This window comes from Sphaerodactylus townsendi, linkage group LG02, assembly GCF_021028975.2.
Source record: "Sphaerodactylus townsendi isolate TG3544 linkage group LG02, MPM_Stown_v2.3, whole genome shotgun sequence".
Taxonomy (NCBI): Eukaryota; Metazoa; Chordata; class Lepidosauria; order Squamata; family Sphaerodactylidae; genus Sphaerodactylus; species Sphaerodactylus townsendi.
The window spans coordinates 83,520,788-83,544,936 of NC_059426.1; the positions used below are offsets into that span (position 1 = coordinate 83,520,788).

The following is a 24,149-nucleotide window of genomic DNA, read 5'->3' on the forward strand; positions in this document are numbered from 1 at the left end:
TCCAGCTGTTTCAGGTTTCCCAATAGCTCAAGGGCATCAATATTTGTGAAGCAGTACACCATGGTGTCTTCCTCCCTTCTAACAAAGTGGATGAAAGAACATTGAGACTGACCAGAGTGAAAGCTATCCTGTTATCAGGGAATCAGTAAATTAGCTAAAGTATGCCAGTGTTATATTGTTTCATTCATGCCAAAACTCTTTTCAGATCCTCCAGGGCAGGCCACTCAACCTCAAGTTTCTGATGTCACCAAAGAAGCTGTCACTATAACTTGGAATCCTCCAGCACAAGATGGAGGCTCCCCAATAATGGGGTACATTGTGGAAAGAAGAAAGAAAGGCAGCAACCTGTGGGTTCCAGTGTCCAAAGAACTAGTTCAAGGTCCATTATTTATTTCCCCTTTTCCCTTGTATATAAGCAAAATGATGTAAAGTGAGAAATTGAGTTTTATTAAGATCATAATAGTCTCTTAAGTTCCATTCTGGCTTTTTATTGAGAACCATTCAACTGATGTTTTGAACCCGTTAGTAGTTGCTCTCTCTCCCATTAGCAATTCATGGGCATTTGTCTGACATGCCCCCCCCCCCCCCCATGTCTATGCTAGAGACATGCTAAGATCTCCTTAAATTCGTACTGAAAGTTTTAAAGAATTGGCCTGAGCTGAATGAAATGTCACTTTAATATTCAGCTGGTGGTGCTTGGTGTAATATACTGAGAGCACTTTCCTAGGATGTACATATTTGGCTTCAGACATTACAGATGATGGCATTTCTATATTCTGAGTTGCTCTTTAAATAAAATCATGACTGCTGTAATGTACATAATCTCTGGACTTCAGTAGTCAAACCTTACGCACATTTAAAGAATATTCTGCTTGTTAGCTTCTCCCTGGGTTGCGAGATATTGTGTGATGACTGTTCTCATCATAGTTCTATTATAGATTCAATCATGCAAAACATTTCCAAACCAGCACAAAGATTCTTGTAGGCCTCTAACTGCAATGGAAACACTCCATGCAGGCCTGCAGCTCTGCATATGAGGAGCTGGCCCAGAGGTTACAGCTTCAGGAAAGACACCTGCTATGCAGAAACCTCCTGCCATGGTGATGTAGCAACATGTAGACCTTTATTTAGTCTCCTGCAATTTGTGTTATGCTATGTGGATTATATTTTTAGGCTACATTGGCTTGAGAAATCAAAAAATCTTGTATAGTAGACTTTGACGTTCTGGTTATTTAAATATAAACATGTGATAAGTAGCAGCAGCAACAAAAGCTTCATTTTAAATAGCCTATTGCACTGCATTTCAAAATGATAACAATCCATTATTATTTTTAAAAACCCACTGCTGTTTTAAGGATATTACATCCAGCTTACATTCATTGACAACAACAAGTTTAGAAGGATTGCATTTGAAGTGTGATAGTTGGATTGGCTTTTGGCAAGAAACTTTAATTTCCTCTTTAAAAGCATCCATATTCAGTTAACCTTCTTTGAAATGCACAGAGCACTTTTAATCATTATTGATTTGCTTAAACAAACACCCACAAAAGGATTGGGTGACCAATTTATTACTCCTCAAAAAAACGATCTGCTCAGTTACAATATTAAATGTTTATATGGTAATAGAGAAAAATGGTATCTTAAATATAAAAATTAATATTCTCACAAGAACTAAACTGGAAGACCTGATAGCACAAGGGAGGGTATCAAATGTGTCAGAGAATTCAGAGAATTCATCCACAGCTGGTTCAAAATACTGTAATTAATCTGTAATTAATGCCATCACATCTTCAGTCACTGGCAGTATAGGTACAGTTTTGTCACTGAGCATGCTCGTGATTTTTCTTGCATAGTGACCATCTGTATCTAGTCAGTTGTACCACCATCCATTTTATCGCTTTCCCCATCAGTATGCAGGCCAATTTAATGAGGTGAAAGTGCACAAATATTCCCAAGTATGGCAGATTTCTCTGTGTGAAGCAGTTTTGTTGCCACCAGGGGGAAGCAAAAAGCTACAATGTGCCACTAGTACCAGAAAACATTTTGTCCCGATTGAGTACATTTTAAAGGATATGATCACTAGAAGGCGGGAAGGTGGCATGGCGTAACATGATCTTGTCAGATCTCAGAAAATAAGAACTTGGATTAGAGACTATCAAGGAAGGCTGTGCAGTGGAAGGCTGTGACAAGCCACCTCTGTTTCTCACTTGTCTTGAAAACCCCTGACTGGAGTTATCATCAGTCAGTTGTGACTTGACAGCGCTCACATGCATACCTATTAGCATGTGAATAGTATTATCTGCAAGAAAAATCTTTTCCTACTAGTTATTAAAATGGTGTACTTTTATAACCACTATCCCATTTTAGGTACTAAACACAAGGTGGATGGCTTGTTAGAAGACACAGAGTATGAGTTCCGTGTTATAGCTGTGAATCGGGCAGGGCCTGGACATCCCAGCAGCGCTTCAACCTCAGTTGTGGCAAAGGATCCCATCAGTATGTCTCTAATCTATTGCATTTGCTCACAAAACATTTATTTTCAGTCATAACAGCTGGCCTTGGCTCGTGGTTCCCAACATGATGTCCGTAGGAGCCATGACAGTTGATTCTTCCCCAAAGCATCTCTTCCCTAAAGCTAAGAACCAGTCCTGTGTCTTTTCTCTTCTTCGTTGCAATAGACAGTGATTCAGAGGAGCCCATGAGACATTCCTTCTAAGTCTTTAGAAAGCACCAGTTTGGAAACAATTGCCCCCACAAAATGTTGTGATGCCCCAGTCCCCTCCACAGCAGCCATTTTGTTGTGAAACCCAATAGCTGCTCTCAGAATTCCCAAAATGTCCAATAGTTCAACAAAGTTGGAAACCCCTGGCCTAGGAAGTTTTCAATAAAATAACAGCAAACCTAAAAAATGAATCCAGAACTATTCCTAGCATTGTCTAAAAATATTTCAGAATATAAATTTTATTGTTTAGGCAGAAAAATGGAATGAACAGGGGTTTTTTGCTTAGCTGAATTTTGTGTCCATTGCTCCCTACTGTCGGTTTCTATAACTGATTTCATGATACCATAACCAACTGAAATTCTGCATGGTATGTATGTGAGACCCTCCAAAAACATCAATGTCGCTTATGCAGAGGCAGGCAATGGCAAATGACCTCTGAACATCTCTTGCCTTTAAAACCTTACAAGGTCACATAAACTGGCTGCAACTGTTAGGCACTTTCCACACCCACTTTCTACCCCTGTGCTTTGATTCATAATTCATAATGTGCCAATTGTTCACAAATGTGAAATGGGGGGGGGGGCGGCTATAAGTTAAGTTTTACAGCTTTCATGTTGAATTACTATGGCTCCCAAGAATGAGTGGAGTGTTTGGGTTTGTTTGATGGGGGGGGGGGGGTGTTGTAAAAATACTTTTCCAAAAATTTAACTTGAAAAAAATGTTGCTGTTAAATTTTGCAGCAAGTCTAATTACACTATTGTACTGATAAATAGTTATTTGCAACCACTGCAAACTCTGCAGCTCAGTCTGATCTGGTTTATCTATGTTTTCAGAGCCTCCTGGACTAGTGAAGGGCTTACAAGTCACTGATTCTTCCAACTCAAGCATTTCATTGGCATGGCAACAGCCAGATGAAGGTGATGCACCTTCAGGATACATACTAGAGATGCGAGCTGAAGACACCAAGGAATGGTCCAAGTGCACCAAAATTCCAATTTCTGGTACCAGCTACACTGTTGGAGGCTTGCAGGAAAGGCAGAAATATTTCTTCCGGATTCGAGCAGTGAATGAAGCTGGTGTAGGAGAACCGATTGAATTAAAGGAAGGAGTTCTGGCCATGCCCCCTCCAGGTAATGGTTTAGTGCAGATTACAGTTTAACTGTAACTATGTCTGCCCTGCAGAGCTATATTCTCCCTTTGGGCAAGATGGGAGAAACACTGACAAGCAGATCAGTGCTGAATAAAGCTGTCTACAGCCACCTCCCTCAGAGTGCTGTGAAGTCTCCTTCTTTGGAAGTTTTTAAAGACAGGCTCGATGGCCATCTGTCAGGAGTGCTTTGATTGTGTGTTCCCGCATTGCAGGGGGTTGGACTTGATGGCCCTTGGGGTCTCTTCCAACTCTGTGATTCTATGATTCCAAGAATATAGGGTGGGTGCATATCACAAAGTAAATTCATCAAGATGGAAGTATGCTGATATGCACCTAAAACAGATTCAGCTACAGGCATTGCCTTCATATGTTTACTGCAAATGTAGACAGGACTGGCAGTATAGGGCAATGATGGCGAACCCTTTTGAGACCGAGTGCTCAAATTGCAACCCAAAACCCACTTATTTATTGCAAACTGCCAACGTGGCAATTTAACCTGAATACTGAGGTTTTAGTTTAGAAAAAACGGTTGGCTCCGAGGTGTGCGTTACTCAGGAGTAAGCTTGGTGGTAGTTGGTGGCTTTGCTTTGAAGCAACCTTGCATCTCTTCCAACGGGTGAATCATGACTCTAGGAGGGTTTACTCAGAAGCAAGCCCCATTGCCAGCAACCGAGCTTACTCCCAGGTAAAGGATTGCACTTTTGTTCTTTGCATGAAAATCAGTGGGGTTTAACAGCACTTAACAGGGTTACCTGCACTGCTTCCCCAAAACTTGGTCTTAGGTTTAATGCTAATAATCAAGCCCAGTGGCCCAGGCTAGCCTAGATGTGGGGGGGGGGGCACTCTGTTTGTGCGTGCCCACAGAGAGGGCTCTGAGTGCCACCTCTGGCACCCATGCCATAGGTTCGCCACCACTGGTATAGGGTTTTGGGGTTTGTTTGTTTTGTAGAATTGCTTTTAATATTTTCATGTGAGAAAGGCCTAAAATTCTCAGGGTGGGAGGAGAAAAATGCAGACGCAAACTTAGCTTTGAATTGTAATGAACTTTTTCTGTCTATCACAAAATCCCACCCAGTAGGTGAAACTGTTTCTGATACAAAATAGGGCCGAAGAAAGAGGTGTGATTTAGGAATAAAACAAGGGCTCAACATTTTAGAGTGTGACTGATAACGTATCACTGATTTGTCTTTTGGGATCATTTTGCCTCCTTGTCCACATTATTTGTATGCATTTGTTTTTACACCAGCCAATGGACTCCTTCTCTTGGCAGACACCAGTTTCTTACTCTTGCTAATGTTATTGATATTTAGATGATACAAATAACTTTATATAATTCTGCTGTTGTGTATTCTAAATGCAGGGTATTTTTTTTTTTAAAAATCAATTAATTGTAAACTCTGTAAGATTGGCTAGGGCCAGGCTAAGTAATGGTGAGTTCCCAAGACCATGATGTGGGCTCCATTGCTGAGCAGATACAAGACCTTTTACATCAACTTCATCATGTTTGCCACCCACCTTTGAGATAAGGAACTGGGAAGCTAAAATTGGAAACAAAATAGCTGCCCCCGCTCCTGCCAAAAAAAGCCAGAATTGTTTTGATCATTTTGTCGCACTCTTCTTGCTAAGGCCAAAAGTAGCAGAAAACACCTGTTGCTCAGTCGCAGTCAAACTAAACACAATTGTGGGGAAGTGCTTTAAAAAACTTTAGCACAGCTATATGGAAGGGAAACTCTAAGCTGGAGAAGTAACATTTATTTTATTGGCATCTTAAAAAAACAATCTGCAGTCACTACTGAGGCTGTCAAGGAAGCTGGTCCAGGAGAAGTTCCATATCTGCATGCTAAAAAAATTGTCTTCCCCAAACTGGTCTTCTCTCTGCAAGAGAAAAGATTTGAACTTGGTATTTTTTCCACTGAGGGCGAGAAAGCAACCTTGTGATGTCAATTTTGCTGAACCGGGCAATCTGCAAAGATATGTTTCCCCGCATCATTTTGTCTGTTGTGTGCCAAAACTTCCATCAAGTTCAAAGTCCCCCACCCCCACCCAGCTGCATTCAAGTGTAAATAAACTGACAGGAGAAATTTAATGTCTCAAATCAAATCTGGCTCTTTGCTGTTTGAACAGTTTCCAGACTCCCATGTCAACTAATGGATTATATATAGGGTCGGATCATTCTTCCTCTTGGGTACAATTAATACACACTAAGTACCCTGAAATAACTACTGCTGCCCACATGAGCAAGAATAATCCATATTTAAGAAAGATGTCCTGAACACACATCATATGTTTTAAACAACAGCTGATTATTCCTCAAGAGCATCTCTTTCTTGCCAGCACCTCTTGCCAGCTCAAATATTCTTTGATACTTCAGTCAATCACTTCATTTCCATAGTGATTGCAACCACTTGTCATAATGGCTGAGATAATGAATTACAGTACTGCTAGCCTAAAGTAACACTATTTGATAAGAAATGTACGTTTTATCGCTGCTTTTCTTTCTAATGTTTAACTACTTATCCTTTGGAGCTGAAAGGATACAACAGTTGGGGCAAACCTTCTAACAGATGGTTTTGATTGTTTTTCTTTCCCTCTCTCTTTGTTGTTGGGCTGGTTAATCTTTTAGCTCCACCGAAGTTTGATCTGATGGCTAGACTGAAGAGTCACATGGTAGTTCGTGCAGGGACTGCCCTCTGTATTCATGCCTCTTTTACTGTAAGCCATCTTTTAATTATTTATGAGTGTCTCTAAAGTTTATAAGGCTTCCCCATAGGGGAAGTTTATAAGTTTGCTTGCAGTTATCATTTTGTAACCTTCTCTTTCCTTTGTGACTTTCATTTCACTCATATATAAGGCTTGAATTGCCACTGGGCTGAGGGAGACGGGCAAACATGAGATCCTCATTTCACTCTATACTGGTCCAGTCAGCCTAGCTGATCATAGGAGGATGCTCTCATCCTGAGCTAGATTTGTGCAGAAGCTGAGTAAGCTACAGTTTGAGGCTTCAGATTATGAAGGGCATAAAATTACTAGATTTTAAGTTTTGCCGATTATTTTTGGTAATGCTGTGGGGCCTTTTAAACTTGACATAGCATGGGACCTCAGCATGTGTAAATTTAGCCCTGCTTTATCTTCAACAAAGCCAAAGCCTACATGTAACACTAGTTGCTCACATTCATCTCTTGTTTGCTTATGCTTTCCTGCACATCTCCCCACACACACACCTTTACTATCAATAAATAGATTTATCCTGCAAGTTTTGGGGAGCAAAAATCTGTGTTTTGCTTATACTGTTCCATATATCCTGGCACACTGATATTGCTATATCAGTAATAATGACAAATAATTTCTTATTAATTACTGACCATTCCAAATAATTTTTGATAGTTTTGAACTTATTGAACTGAAGCTGGTTTCTCAGTAAGGTTCTTCCTGTTATTCTGCTTTTGTTCGTCACCTCATCTGTGGATGTCAGGCACTACTCTGAGCATTGTTGCGATGAGTAGCTATGGAAGCACAGAATGCCATGCATGGCTAACTGTTGAGTCTAGTTTGTGAAAAGGGGGCTCAGGCTGGACAGGGAATGCAGAGTACTCACAAGACTGCCCTAGTATGTGGACAGATTGCTTATTTAAGTATGTACTTAGTACATAGGCAGAATTAGAACCTTCGTAGGCATATGAGAAACTCCCCCAACTTGAAATAATTACTAGGAGAAATACAGCATTTTGCTCACGCAGGATTAAAGTAATCACAATAATGCACAGTAATGCTGATTGGGATGCCAGACTAATAAGAGCTTTGTAAGCCCCATAATCTCCTCTTCTTTCCTCAGATCCATGCCATGGAACTGTATCCGTGGGCTCAAGCAATTCCATTGATAGGATCATGTTTGCTGGGGATTCATTAATATTCTCCAGGCTACTTTGGACTTTTTGGGGTGGTCATCAGAGTTATGTGGGATTTGCTGTGTGTGATTTTACTATTCCTGATGATCACAGAAGCATGGAGTTCAGAGGAAAACCTGGCAAATGGCTCCCTTTTTTGTCATGATCTCAAAAGTCACCTCCTCTTTATAGAATTACAGTTGCCAGATCACAATTCACTTTAAAACAGCTGTTTTTAATAAGAGACACATCAGCCATGACTCTTCCCATCTATTGGTTTTGTCCATCCCTTCCCCAGCCAGCTGTAGCAAGCGTGATTCCAAGTGTGATGCACAGAGCAGGTGGAGGGAGAGGCAGATGAGAGAACCAGGGAAAGAATAGGTGGAATAAGTTACAGTTTCTTCTTTTGACAATTTATGTTTCTTGCAGGGCTCCCCTCCACCAACTGTGGTGTGGCAAAAGGATGGGATTCCCACAAGGGGAAGGGAGAGCATCACCAAAGGCAAGAACCACTCCCAGTTCCTCATCCACAGCACCAAACGCTTTGATACTGGACTCTACCGTATCGTGCTCAGCAATGACTATGGGGAAACCTCCCATGATATCCACGTGCAAATAGCAGGTACAGGAGGGTACCCTAAAGGCTTGGGATTAGACAAAATTGTGAAACTGAGACTGTGTTCCCTTTCTACCTACCCATACAGTTCTGTTTACATGAACAGAACCCCTCTGCTTATTTGGGGAAGTTGTTTGAACTTCTGAATTGATATTGGAACACCAAACTGGTGGCAAAGAGGACTCTTGAAATAGGGGAATATCTGCATAAGAGGCGACCATTTTTTATTTTGTAGGATAAGAGTCTCCTCTTAGAAGTCATGCATGATGATACATAAGCATGAAGTCAGGAAGCTGATAAGACTGAGGTGTATGTGGTACCATTTCTGGAATGTATGTGCTGTTTTTCACCCCCTTTTTGTTTATGAGCTTCATTTGATACCTAGACTTTTAAACTCTGAAACAAAGTAGATGTTCTACTGTCTTTCTCTCTTGTCATATTTTGTCTTTTAAATTTCGCCCTGGAGAGGTGAAAATCTTTGAAACATATTTCAAGCTAAGAGAAGTGCTACTGAGCAAAGTAGGACTTCTGCATTTAGACTGCATGATAAACCACGGTTAGTACAAACCATACTGAATAAGCCAGGTACAATCATTGTTTGGGATTCCAGTTTAGCACCCACTAAAAATCATAATTTGTTGGGCAGCTTGGACTCAGACATCATACTAACTTGGAATTGAACTTTGATTTTTAAACTCTGATTTATTGTACCATCTGGACACAGCCTGTGTCTCCTAAATATAACTTGGCTAATAGCTTGAAAAAGATACCTTGAACTGGCATTATTTTTAATGTCTAGAAAATATAAATATTATTTTGCAGATCGCTGTATTAAGAAGAAGAAGAGTTTGGATTTATATCCCCCTTTCTCTCCTGCAGGAGACTCAAAGGGGCTTACAATCTCCTTGCCCTTCCCCCCTCACAACAAACACCCTGTGAGGTAGGTGGGGTTGAGAGAGCTCAGAAGAGCTGTGACTAGCCCAAGGTCACCCAGCTGGCGTGTGTGGAAGTGCACAGGCTAATCTGAATTCCCCAGATAAGCCTCCTCAGCTCAGGCAGCAGAGCTGGGAATCAAACCCGGTTCCTTCAGATTAGATACACGAGCTCTTAACCTCCTATGCCACTGCTGCTCCCGTGATTACATATTACATGATTACAAGCTCATAAAATAATATCATGTGATGCTTTACTGGTACATAGGGTGTTAATTTTAATAAGTGCCAGTGTGGTATAGTTGTTAAGGTTTCAGACTAGGACCTGAAAACTCAGGTTCAAATCCCCACTTGTACCCAGAAACCTTTGCTGGGTGACCTTGGGTCAGGTACACACTCAGCCCTGACCTCAGCTATTGTTTGAATGGGAGACTGCCAAAAAATACCAAGGTCATGATGTGGAGGTGGGCATTGGCAAACCACCTTCCAACATCTCATCTTGAAAACCCTGTGGGGTCACCATAAGTCATCTGTGACTTGACAGCAAAAAAAAAAATCTGCTACTGTGTGCTGTTATTTTATGATGCAATGAAGACAGCATTTCAGCTAATGAACAATGTACATAGGTGACAATGAATCATGAATACTGACATCTGATAACTAGTGGAGATAACTCCATCATTATGAACATACAATTCAGACCATTGAGGTAATGAAGCTCAGTATTGTCTATTTTAGCTGCAGTTCTCCAAAATTCTTTCTCAACACCTCCTTCCTGAGTTCCTTTAACTGGAGATGCCAAGGATTGAAATTGGGATCTTCTGCATGTGCAGTAGATGCTCTGCCATTGAGGTATGGCCCTTCTCAATCTATTGATTGTTCCTCAATAAGAATCTGCAGTGTCATATAGGATCATTAGATCCCAGAAATATACGGAAAATAAAATGGACCAGTTAATCCTCCTAGTGAGAGATACTGCAAAAATGCTGGATGGCCACAAACAAAAATAAGCTCTGGCTCATACGTAGTGTTTCTGCCTTAGATTTTCCAAGGCCTCCTACTAACCTGAACCTGTATGAGGAGGTGCCTAACACTGTCTCTCTGACATGGGATCACTCTCCGGATATCAAAGAAGATGGAGGAGCTCATTATGTCATCCTGAAACGAGACACCAGTACTGCCACTTGGTTCACAGCAGCAGAGAAAGTTTACAGTAACAAGTACACTGTCACAGGTTTGCTTCCTGGCAGAAAATATTTCTTCCGGGTCTTTGCCCGCAATGATATTGGTGATAGTGATCCTCTAGATTCAAAGGATTCCTGGCATATCAATAAAGACAAAGGTAAGCATGTATTTTTCTATATTTTCATTTGTGACAAAGAGTGATTTTCCAGATTTATGTGTAGCTTGCAAGTCTGTCAAGGGTTCTCTCTACCTGGAAATCATCAAAGCCTTTCTATTGACTGGTTGTAATTTTATCTTGTTTTTCAGCCAGAAATCTTCAAAGAATCTTGCATCATTTAAATATAAAAGCAAATATAAACCAGAGCACAATTTAAAAGGGTTGGTAGAAGACTGTCCAGCTGCTATTTCAACTCTTTGTAGCATCATTGATGGTAGCTGGGCTCACTTGGCATGATGGAAGAGTCCTTGGCTATTATCTCTTCTTCCTTCAATCTTGCTGTTGGTAGCTACGAGGGAAAGACTGAGGGCTGGAGACATTATGCAGGGGTTAGGAAGGGGGTACATGCATTTGCTATGATGATAGGAATGGGGAGTTAGGAGAGAATCTAACATTGGGTGCCTGCTGATTTTTCCTTACAAAGTGACCATGAGACCACTTTTCTTCCCACTGCATTTTCTTCTGACTTTGATAGTGACTGGATAAAAGAGTCAAAGCCCCTGGTCTAAATGGTGTTTATTATTAAAAGAGAACATATACTAGTGGCCACTATTTTTAGCTTTTCTGTTTACCCATATTGATGAGACTGGCCATATCCCTAAGGATTGGGACACTGTTATTGTAGTTCCATTCTTTAAGAAGGGTAACAGAGAAGACCAATCAAATTATAGGCTAATCAGTTTATTAAATATCATTAGTATGTGAAGCACTTACAGGGAAACTGTTAGACTTGAAAAAAAAGAATGTCTTGGCTATTGAACAAGTTGGATTCAGAGCAGGAAAGTTTATGTTAGATCACTGCTTAACAGTCAGTACAACACCTAATTATGAAATAAGAGATAATACATCTCTCCATGCCACATTTATAGACCTCAAAGTTACATTTTGACATGGTTAGTGTATGGCTCATTTTTAGGACCACCATCTTCTTCATTTGTTCATCTCAAGCGAGCTCAGTCCAAGTTTCTTAGAACACACTTAAAAGTCCCTAAATGTGTGTCTAATTCCTGGATCAGACCCAAAACTGTTATGTTGAAAACTGAAGCTAGAATCTGTATTTTATGGATTTTTAAGTGGCTATTAGGCAGTATCAATCCTCAGGGATCATTTCCATTGATGATGCAAGGCAGCTTTCATTCTAGCTGGCAAACGGCTATCTTAAAAACTAGGCCTCTGTCCTCAAGCTCTTTCGGACCTTGGGCTAGAGTGGGTAAGATCAGAAGTCAAGCAAAGAGTAACTGACGCTGAGAGACCATTGGATTTATTGGTCTCTCCAGGCTTTATTTCTCTTGAGACTTTCAGATACAAAACATCCCTGGCAACTTTTTTATATTTCCTGGAATCCAATAATGCTAGAAGGGTATTTATGTTGACCAGAAGTAAGTCCTTGCCCTCTGCTATATTGGAATGAGAATATAAGTGAGTCCCTTATGATCAAAGACTCTGTGCCTGTCCAAAAAGAGAAATTGAACTGATTAAGCACATGTTTTTTAGCTGTGCTTTTTATAGTACAATTCATAATGAAACTATTGGACTATTATTAGAAGGGTTTTCTGGAATATCAAATATATCAAATGACACATGTAATTGCTAGATTTTGTACATAAGTTTGTAAATTTGGAAAAATTGCATGAAGTCTTTAATATTAAAAATGACAGAAATTTTAAATATTTTACTGTTCTTTTATTTTTTAACAAATTGCCATGATAAATTTGTTTTTAAATTAGTGCATTTAGTAATCACCACATGGTCTACATCGTCTGTATATATACACTTAAATTGTGAGTAGCGATGACCTGTATTTAATTTTTTTGTGACTGGTTGTTGACTGTAATAAAATAAAAGCAAGTATTGTAACTGTGTTTTGAGTTAAGCATATGATTCTATTTCCTAAAAACAAACCTCAGTTATTAAAGGAGGAAATTTCAGCATAGAATTGAGACACACAAAACTAAACATGTGTTTTCCTGGACTGAAGGATTTTAGAGCCAGTGTTGATCATATTCAGAGGTGGGATCCAACCAGTTCTCACCACTTCTCTAGAAGTGGTTACTAATTTTTTCTGAGTGCTGAGAAGGGGTTACTAAAGCAACCTCCCTGCCCAATAGGGACTGGAGGTGCGCGTGTGCGGCAGAACCACTGTTTGAATCCCACCACCATCGGAACCTGTTATTAAAATTTTTTGATCCCACCACTGATCATATTGTATCCTCAACAGAACTGTTCAGTGCCAAGATAAAGGAATACCATGAGCGGGACTGGTGCCACGCCCCTCGATTCATCAACCCACTGAAAAACCATGCAGTGCGCCGGGGCCATGACTGTACCATGAGTTGCGCTTTCTTGGGAAATCCCCGTCCCGTGGTTACGATATACAAGAGCAATGTCAACATCACAGCCAGTTCTAAATTCTGGTACAATTCAACAAGTGGTGTCTGCACACTGATGATCCCCGCATGCACTACCAAGGACAGTGGAGACTACTCCATCCTGATTGAGAATGAACTTGGGCAGGAAAAATGCAATTGCACTTTGACAGTGTATGGTAAGTTGAACTCTTTCTTGGCAGGGACTAAAGATATTAATACTAGACAATTGGTGTAACCATACTGAGCAAGAAACAACATTCTAAGTCAAGCAAGATGTGCACCTATATTGTAGTCAAAGAACTAATTCAACCCAAGTTGGCCCTTAATCATATTCGCCCAAAGGAAAATAGGGAGTAAGTCCTACTAGGGCAAGATAGTTCCAATTATACTGAGAAATTTGCTTTCAGTTTGTCTTGTGATTTGCAGGAGAAGAGGGTCACAGCAAAAAAAAAAATAGCAGTGGAATGGGAAGAAAAAATGTTTTGTTCAATTTTACTGGCCCTGAACATTTCACAGCCTATTCATATCCTAATTTTTTTTTACCCCAGTTGTCAACCAGAAAGAAGCCATCCACCCTATTATTCTTGGAGGCACTGCATGCGTCACACATTTTCTTCCTGCAAGGAACAGAACACAAGCTATATAAACTTGACCATATATGATGACAACCTGCAAATATACATTTCATTGTACAAGGCCATGCTGTGAAGCCATGACTTGGTACTGTTTCCCAGCACATGTACATTCTGGTGCACATAAGCAGTTGTTACTTATTTATGCATCTATTTATTCACTATCAATTTGTATGACCTTTTGACAGAGTGACAGAGGCAACAGAGACAGATCCCTGTCCCAATTTATGATTTACAGACTTCAATTTTAACATTGGCAGAGGCAACAGGGAAGGAAGAGGGAAGCCAGATACCAACATAAACATTCTGTAACAGTCGCACCCTCCCAAATTCATTGACTTCAATGGGTTCAGAAGGGTGTAATTGCATGGAATTGCACTGCTAGCTTTTGTTTCAGTTGCATATCAAGATTGAAGCCTTTGCAGAAAAGGTGTGGCTTGAAAGAAGAGACAAATGGCACAGCATAGATGTTTCTGGAAACAGTCCTAGGTGTCAGAGGACTGCCTCCAGTTCTCTCCTACTCTCTTTTTTATCCTGCTGATTTGTATTCTTCTGCCCTGTCTTCCCTGTTCACCATATAACCGGCTTCAAGGCATGTGTTAGTCCTTTTTTAATGAAATTTGAGAATGATGTTTCTAGGCACAGCTTATAAACTGATACAGCCCCAGTAGTGACAGTTTATATTTGACTGTATCCTAAAAGCCATTAAAGGTTTCAGTTCAATCTACCCTATACCAAACCAGCTCTCAACTGTGTGTCTCCAACCTATTGCATTATCTGTTAAATTTATATCTCACCCTTCCTCCTTCATGGAGGTCTAGATGGGGTACATGAGATTCCCAGAAAGTCTTTTGCACAGGCATGGACCAGACCTACTAAGCTTCAGCCAGGTAACTGTGTCACATGTTCTCCAGCCATAGCCTGGGACCTGTTTACATGGTGATAATCTTGGTGTGCCAGAGCAATCTGCCTTCTGGTTTTAAGAGATAGAAGGATGACTTCATGGTGAGTCACTAAATAATAACAGCTTCAGTCAGCCAAGATATCCTGAAATAACTGCAATCATTTGAAGCACATGCAGTGATGTGGGTGTTTCTGTGTTGTTCAGACCTTAACACACATACCCTGCCTTGGAATCTAGTCCTAGCAACCCTAGGTAGAATTTACCATGAGCTCAATAGTAAACAGCAGTATCGTATATTAACATTTTATCATTTCTCTCCTGTAGATAAAGACGATAAGAGCCTCCTGGATTCAGTGACTGAAAGCTTGCAGAAGTCAAAGCATATCATGTGAGCAGCACCTAGCGAAACCTTAATTTTGCTTAAGCACTATAACTAGTGTGCCACCTGTAGCAATTATATTACATAAGAAAAGATGGTGGTGATTACCACTTTGTATTTTTCTTAGGGATAGCTGATATGTAGTTTTCTTCCAGAGCTTTGTGATGACTGAAGGGTAAGAACCAGAATTTTGTTAATCCCAGCAGAACCTTCAAAATAAAGAGATGCTGTATCTGAGTTTTTGTTGGTCTTTTAATTTTTGTGCTGTCCTTTCTCTTCCACCAAAATCCTATACTTTATAATCCATTCAGCAAAAACTTCGGAGGTGGTGTTTTATTATTCAGCACCAGTGTGCCAAGGCCAGAACAAATGGCCACTCCCACCCACCGAGTAGCCCTTTGCTCAAGAGCAAACTACCCTTTCAGTGAAATCCTGTGGCTCTCATTCAGAACGGAGAGAGGCTAGAGATGCCGGCTGCATCTAAATGAGGAACAAATGAATAAAGCTCAACAAGCAATGGATTTCAAAGAGTGGTTGCAACAGATGCCAGATTTTGTGTGACTTTTATTCTGTTTGAATAAAATTTCTTCAACATTTATAGGAAATATCAGCCTTCAATAACCCCATTGCTAATTTGCCCTAGCTGCTTTTCTGGTTATTCGCCCATTTATTTTATTGAGATACTGACTTCTTACAAATTCAAACAGCCATGTAAATCCATTCGCAGTTCTGTTATGATTTTTTAAAATCTAGCAATTTAAAACATTTCAGAGATCGCTTTTGATCTCCAATTCTTCATCAGTGTATTTAATGGATTTTTCCCATACTGCCTTAGCCACTCCTCCACAATACTGAGGTTTGAATTTTATTATTCTGTTCCTCTAATGGCAGTGTTTTTCCCTAATGCAAGGAGATTTCCTCCAGTGGAACATAAGCCTTCTGGTGGGGGAAACTATGCCATTAGCTGGGTGGAATCTTAACATCCAGCAGCAAAGCTTTTAAACTGTGCTTTCTCTATAGCATTTTGCTGAATTTGGAACTCAGTCCATGAAAGAAGGACAGTCTCAACTGGCAATCCTATAGCTTTTACTAGTGAAGACCTGCATAAATCCTCCAATACTCAGTGAGAAAGATATTATAGACACCCAGATCTGCTTGACTCACAAAAAGGTAGGCTGAAAAAACTGGAAACATGAGCATATCTGATATGTGGGCTGAGTTCAGTGAAATTCTTGGCATCATTAATCTGTGATTTCTAAGTGAATTCTCTGAGAATTATAGCCATTACTTTTAAGACCATAAGGTTGCAATCTTAACCACTTATTACAGTTATCCCACTAAAACTCCACTGGAAATTAGGGTCACACCAACCTGTGAATTATTTTCGAAATGTTTAGTACTTGTCCAGTGTAAGGTCAAGGGCTGAACTTGCCTCTCTTGTACCCTATTTACCATTTTGTGCATACCTAGAAAAATATTTCAGGCCAGGACTAGGAAGAAGGTTGTCATGGAAACATATGAACTGGAGAATCAGAGCAACTGTACATCTTGTTTCCTTCATACTTTTCATAGTCAGATTGAACATTAGGCTAAAGTTAAAAGACTGTTGTGCTGTCATCGTGGCATTGGCATAGCCTTCAGTATTAAAGTCTAGGGATCATTTTCAGTTCAGTTTGACAGATGTATGCAATAGAGCAGCAGTATCAGCCTATAGTTCTCATATCTTTCCATATCTGTGAGTTGGACTGGAGTACATAGAGGTCTCTGGATTTGTTATTTTATTTACTTCATTTATATTCTGCCTTTTTCCCCAACTGGAACTCAAAACAGCTTAGTTAATTCTTCTCTCTTCCAAATTATCCTCCCAACGTCCCTCTGAAGTAGGTTAGGCTGAGAATATGTGACTGACCTAAAGTCATTCAGGTAGCTTCCCTGGCAGAGTGAGGATTTGATTCTGAATCATCCCAATCATGACACCACACTGGCTCTACTGGATCCTAAGAGTGGGGTTTGATTGCACAGGTGGGTCTACACAGTCCTGTTCACATTTAAAAATATGAACCGTGTAAAGGGGTCATGATAGTTGATTGTGCAGAATATCTTTAAAATTCATTGGAAATGTCAATCATTGCGCCACTAACAGTACAGAAATCTGCTTTCATAGCTTGCATCAAGCATCCAAACTATGCAGCAGAAGGCTTTGAATTAGGGTTTATCCAGAAAATAAAAGCCCCTGGCCCAGATCAATTAAAGTTGAAGCAGCATTAACATTTTGAAACATCACAGATTTTGCTGGGAAAATGTAGAACAACCACAATATTATGATGGACTTACATAACAGTTGGATTTCTTCTGCCATTGATTTTTAGCCACAGCTAATAACAAAATGCACAACACATATTTGCTTTTTGGACAGTGACCTTTTTATTATCATGATGATATATATTTATCTGTATTTTTGGTTTTTTACATTACAAAGAAGAATGTACACAACCAAACATTCTCTAAACTGGAATTTAAGTAAAAAACTGAATATGAGAAAAAAGAATACAACTTTTGCATTGTGTTTGCCTCTGAGTTTCTGTTAGTTTACATTTTACTGCAGCTATTTGAGTTCTGCGCTCAACATAAACATTTTTAAAATTGTTTTAATATATGCTGCTTGGAGCTCATACAAAGGGTTTATTTCATGGCAATAAAGTTTAGAAAACTTTGTAAGTTAGTAAAATATGAATTTGTTACTTCCTGAATTAATTTGATATCAGTAACAGTGCCAATTTACCTCTCAAGTCAGCATTTTAATAGGAATAGTGCTCTGGAAAAAATGATACAAATGTTATCTTGCACACAAAGGATTTTATGCACCATCAACATAAACTTATACCATCACCATAAATAGCAAAGACTAGCAGAATCTCCATTATCCAAAACTGCCAGTTAGTCACTAAGCTGTCCCCTAGCACATATAGCTCTGTTGTCATTGTAATCCTATGCTCAACAACTAGAGTTTGTTTGTTTTTTAATTAAAATGTTACAATTTAAAGACTGCAGATACTTGGGGGGGGTACTGAGATGAGAAGAATGTACCAATGGTTCTAGTGGTCCTCTATGACATCATAAGACAGTGTTTCTCAAACTCAGCCCCACTCTAACCGTACTCTACTTCCCATCCTACTACCCTCTACAGTTCAAGTTGAAGCCATTTTTCCATCAGGTGCCAACATAGAGGCTATGTAGAGTAGAGCACTAATACTCCACATAGAATTAGCATCAGGACATCTCAGATTCATACTAAAAATAGCCAGTCACATAAGGAAAGGGAGGCTATGCTATCAGAGGCGTAGCTCCAAGGGGAGGCGTGACGCACCGGGCGCGGGCCCCAGTGGGGGTGGCGAGGGCATTCAGGGGGCATTCCAGGTCGGGATGGGGGGCGTTCCGGGGCGGGACAGGGGCGGAGGATGTACCGGTTTACCGGATGCTTTTCCCTCTTGCTATGCCTCTGTATGCTGTGGCTAGAAGCACCCCCAAGGTTCCTACCATTCTGTGGCTGGTTTCCATAGTTAGCATAGCAGGCTTACTGGCTGCCACCAGATCTGATATACTTCGCAAACTTGTACCACAATCTGAGAACCAATTTATAAGCCTTACAGCCCCATCCAAAGAGGGGAGGAATCATGCTGCAAATTTGGTGCACACTTGTGCTGGTGGATTTGCCTTCCCGGATACTTATCCCAGCAGAGAGGCAGAAATGCCAATGGCCATCACTGAGTCCCATGGTGCTCAGACTTAGCACCAAGCACTGAGTTGGTGCAACAGAAGCATGGCAGGAGTGGTCCTGAGGATGTAGCTGATGTTACTTAGCTTTCACCCCAGGTTTACAGCAGATATGCCATGGCCGCAGCTCTTGGACTTATACTACCTTTCAGCTGGCATGAAGTCCATTGAACCCAATGGAGGGTCCTCTGGTGGCATGGGTTTTTTCTTTGTTTTTTGCCTTCTCATGCCACTGGAAAGCCCTCTTGGTAGTGGTAGGGTGGAACCATTGTGGTGCCACCCGCGTCCCAACTCCAGGGCTCTGGATGGGCTGTAATAGTCCAGTGGAGAAACATCATTCTTTATAACGTTTTCCAGAAGTAATGTTTCTTTCCCAAACATTTTCCACAGAGTTGCTATGTTATCATAAGAACAATTGAATCTGGTCAACAATTTCTTTGTGAAGGTTTGCTGCAGGTTGGTTCTGCTGAGTTAAAATTCTTTTGATCAATATTGAATTTGCAGGGAAATTACCAGAGTTTCACTATAACTTTTGTTGCGCTGCCATGGAAGATAATATTGCTGCTACACTTTGACAAATGGATTAAATGCATGAAGATGTGAATGAGCTTATGTGGTATTTGGTTACCATGATTGCCAGGTGCTGGTTCAGATCCTTTGCCCCTGCTACTTTTGGGCACAGGCCAATGAACTTTAACTGTACATTGAAAGGTTTATTCAGACGTTACATTTTTATGTGTACATGGTTAAAAAGTTACATATGGGAGAATGAAGTGTGAATGCAACTTATACACTTTTGCATGAATACTTATCAAAGTCAGGACTGGCTGCTGCTCCCTGAAAGGTGCACACTTATTGAGAAATCTGGGCTTGTTGTTGTACACAAGAGCTCTGAAATCACTTTGACATTAACAGATCTACAGTATGCTTTTCTGGGTTGGACTTTTGATTAATCTACTGACACAAAATGTGAACTTATTTTCACCATCACTAGGGACTCCAGTGTTACTGTTCTTAGCACATTTGCAGTGTCTATGATTGTGCTAGTTCAACATGGCAGCAATGCACAACCATGCAAACAGGGCCAAGATGTGCACTTCACTGATTCCATTGGACATGTTTTAATGGAAAAGTCTGACTTTGAATCTGTGGCTCTGCTGGAAAGCTATTGACAAATGGCTGTTGTGGCTTTTCCAGGCTGTGGGATCATGATCAGTGCCATGAAGAGAAACATGCCTCTGAAGGTGCAGGCAGGCGAAAAGTTGGGAGCAAAAACTACCAGACACTGCCATACAGCCCCCCAAAAAACCCACAACAGTCAGTTGATTCCAGCAGTGAAAGCCTTTGACAATACATCTGCTGATGAATACTGACTATTCGATTCACAAAAGAATCTTGTCTGAAGATTCTTTTTTTGAAGAGTCTTTGTCTGAAACAAGGTGGTATTCATAGATACTGCTTTAAAATGTGATTGTTCAAGCATTCATAAATGATTAACATTGCAGTGGAGTATATAATAACAGTGTCTCTGTATTGCTTCTCATTTTGAAGGGATGGGAACATATGAATGGTTCCTCCCACCATTCCAGGGAGGTAGGCAGGCAGACATGGTTATTACTTCATTCTTGATGATAGAGGGAAAGATGTGGAAAGCTAGATTGTCAGCTGGTGTAACCCTGCACAGGCCCTGAACTTCAATGACTTTATTTAGCTACACTGTGTGGATCATGTGATCCAATCCAGAAAGGGGAATCTGCATGCAGCGACAGCCTGTACGCATCTGATGTGAATGCAGTTGGATCTGCACGTGCATGCTTGTCCACACTGTGATGCTCAAGTCTCATTAAACCTGGGCTTTTGATATGCCTTTCCCTCTTACTGTACATCTAGTTGCTCATGATCAGTATCTGCGTTGTTTAATCTGCTCAAGGCAACAAGTATGGAAGGCAATGGAGGTCATTTTGCCTGACTTTAGCCAAGGGCACACTTCACACATGCCACCAACCATAGTTCAGCACTGTGAGAAGCATCCTGATGTTTTACCCTTCCTCACCCCTCAGCAAATCACTGTTTCTTTCCATCCAAACCAGAAACTATGGGGGTTTTTGGTTCTTCTCAACAAACCGTGATTCCTAATCAGGATTAAACCAGATTTTGGAATCCTGGTTAAGCACGAATAACAGAAAAGGTTTATCATTCAGATATAATAACATATTGTGGTTTGCTGCAAAAGCAGAAGGCTCTCATTACTGAGCTGTGCACCAAAGGAGGGGCATGAGGATTCCCCCAGGCTTGTTCAGATAACAGTAAGCCACAGCTTGTCATCATACTTTAACCATGTCCCTTTTTTTACCCTCCCCTAAGACCAAGTAACACAGCCATGACCACCCCCACCCCCACCCCCAAATAACCGCTTAAGGAATAAATTGTGCTCATATTAATGGCGTGAGATGGAGAAAAGTATGCCCTTTGTTCTGGCAATTTTAAAGATGATTTAAAAAAATTATTATTACATGGTTTCTTGGGCAATTTTTTGCCACCATGGTTTCATTTATATTGTTCTTACTCCACCAGGGTTCCATTCCAAAGCTCCCTGCTGGTTGCAGTGGCCTGTGCACTACTAGGGAGGAGACATCTAGGGCTGAAAGCACTGTCAGTGCCTACAGTGTTGACCTGTTGATAGAATGGCCATTATGTAGGGCAGAAGCACCATATGCACACTCTAAATACTGAACGCGTTTCCCTCCACAACCCATGCTGTGCCTTTTTATGTGTTAAGACAAAATCTAACCCATAAACTCTTGATTCTACAGCCTGAGATTAATAAAATATATTTAATGACTTTATTTCAGCAGCCTACATAAAATAGCTTCTCTAGAGCTGAAGAAAGCTAACCCATGCCAAAGAAGGATAGAAACCACAGAACTATAAAAAGTGTAAAAAGTAATGTGCAAAACAAATACTTTAATATTTTTCCTCTCAGGAATAAAACAATATTTAAACAGCAGTAACACAAGAAAACAAGAAACAGTCATATTTATTAAGATTGTACATACTTTAAAGCTAGGATTCAATTTGCCAACTGGCACTAATGTTCAGTGGAATTATACTAGCTCATGATGAAAATATAGTGGGATAATGCCCTCTGTTATACTGGTTCTTTTCCAAAGTAAAAAAGCACACTCTTGTTCAGTTACTCACTGAGAAGTCCTATTTATTTTTCATTTGTTTATATCATTCCTCTCTGCATAGTTAAAGGCAGCTTTTAAACAAATTTTAAAAGGAATTACACCCAAGCCATGTTTTTTTTCCCACAGAGATGGAGCATGTGGACTTCCTCCATTGCTGGTGCAGTTGTCAATGTAGCAACAGGCTTCCATAGGGCAGGTTTCCTTGGATTGTCTCTGCCCCAGTGCCAGGCAGCAGCCACCTCCACCAGCATTGATGTCTTTAGCCAGGGATTTTTTTTGGATTTTTTAAAAAATGGTACTTGACCTTAGGAGAGTTTAACTGTTTCAGACTGTGCTAACCATGGTGGACAAAAAGCCTTCATAGATCAAGCCAAATGACAACACAAATGTGAAACTATCAAGGAGGCAAATATATGTGCATAGAAAAGTGTTGTTTTAACAGACATTGTAGAATCAGACTGCCAGTCTCAACGCACCATCTCCTGCAAGCTTTAGTGAGCTCTGCTTACAGCAGAAGAAATAAACTTAAGTACTATCCTCCCAAAAAAAAGTAAATGAGACTTTTTAGCAATCTCCATACTCAGATTGCTTAGGTTCTTAATACAAAGCAAAAGTTGCAGAGTATATTTCCCCTAAAGTGCAGGTAGAAAGAAGGGCAAAGCAGACCCTTTGGTTCTGCAATAGGAGCAGAGTCCATGGTGAAGACAGAAGATAAGCAAAATGCCAGCTGGCTAAAACCTCAATATAAGTTCCCTATAGCAGATCACAATTCCACTCATAAATGAAATAAAGCAATGTCCCTACATTATTTTAAATCAGGCCTTCCATTCAGCCCCATCAGACTATCCCACTGCTAGTGTTTCCCCCCATTTTCTGTTTTTCTCCTCTTTTCCTCTAGCTCAGGGGTCAGCAACCTTTACCACCCAAAGAGCCATTGGGACCAATTTTCCACAGCCCCAAAGATCTACCAAGCCGGAGTGGTTCGGCCCCTCCACTCACCTTTCCTTCCAGCACTGGGAGGCAGAGGCGTTGGGCAGGGAAACCCCCTCTGCCCAATGGGAAAGGCAGCTGCCTGCTCCATGGGGCAGAGGGGGGATGGCGTCTGCAGCCTGCCTGGTGCCACCTCCTCTCGCGCTGCGGGAGGCAGTGACGCCGGGCAGGGAAACCCCCTCTGCCTGCTCCGTGGGGCAGGGGGGGATGGCAGCTGCAGGGATGGCAGAGGGGGGATGGTGGCTGCTCTGAAGAGACACGCCCACACTACCCTCCAACCTCCAGGCCCCGAAGTAAAAGGCTGAAAGAGCCGCATGCAGCTCCGCATGCAGCTCCAATTAACAAAAGTATAGAATACCAAATGCACACAGTAAAAACAATTACTTCTTTTTACACTTGAAACACTCTGTACACTCCGTAGCAGACTAGAGGATTGTACTATCACATCCTGTTTCTCAGTTTGATCTGGCATTTTTAGTCTTAGGAACCTAAAAAAAGAAAAAAAATCGAGCAACATAAATACTTACAAGTGGTTGACTTCAAATATCCCATTTGATTTCTCTGCTGCTTTTCAAATACTTATAATAAAGGATGATGTTTTTGTTTCGCCTTCATGAGGGGAAAGGATTTAAACACGGGGCCGCTGCCGCTTGACATGGTGATCAAAAACCGAGAAAAGCAGATGTTTGGAGAAAAATATCATTGTAAACAGGAAAAATATCAGAGAATTTGTTCTGACATACATAGTAAATGTAATGTCATGCACAATGGTGTACAGAAAAGTAAAATGTTTTATCACCATGAGCGGTTGTTTTTGAGACAATCTGCTGTAAGTATAAAGATTTATTTTGAAAACCAACGCTTTTGAAAACCAGTGGAGCCCATTGGTCATTATCTGCATATGCAGGGGAAGACATCTTTGCCAATTTTACCCTCCCTCTGCAGACTTCTAATCCACCCTGTCCCCCTCCTTGTCCGCCAGGAATAATATTTCAGAGAGTGTTTGGGCTGCAGCAAGAGAGGGGAAGTGGCAAGTTTCTACTCCACAGGCTAAAATCCTTCAAATCCAAATCAGCAGCTTCAAATGTTTAATGTATTGATTTTCAATTATGGAACCAGTGCCAAAAGTTGGAGGGGGAAATAAAAACTGGTACTATTTTTTGTTTGTAATGGCACCAATTTCATGACAGACAGAAATTCAAGA

The 24,149-nt window shown here is 40.7% G+C and overlaps 1 protein-coding gene across 1 annotated transcript in view; it reads left to right on the forward strand.

The window, feature by feature from the left end:
* IGSF22 (immunoglobulin superfamily member 22) overlaps positions 1 to 15,227 on the forward strand; it is a 50,426-nt gene extending 35,199 nt beyond the window's left edge. Inside the window, exons 17-24 of the mRNA XM_048484575.1 lie at positions 206 to 379; positions 2,368 to 2,496; positions 3,556 to 3,852; positions 6,496 to 6,584; positions 8,186 to 8,378; positions 10,347 to 10,646; positions 12,925 to 13,251; positions 14,936 to 15,227. Of these exons, the coding sequence (XP_048340532.1) occupies positions 206 to 379; positions 2,368 to 2,496; positions 3,556 to 3,852; positions 6,496 to 6,584; positions 8,186 to 8,378; positions 10,347 to 10,646; positions 12,925 to 13,251; positions 14,936 to 15,003 (1,577 nt within the window). The 3' untranslated portion in view covers positions 15,004 to 15,227. The remainder of the gene's footprint in view (positions 1 to 205; positions 380 to 2,367; positions 2,497 to 3,555; positions 3,853 to 6,495; positions 6,585 to 8,185; positions 8,379 to 10,346; positions 10,647 to 12,924; positions 13,252 to 14,935) is intronic.
* Positions 15,228 to 24,149: the final 8,922 nt, after the last annotated feature.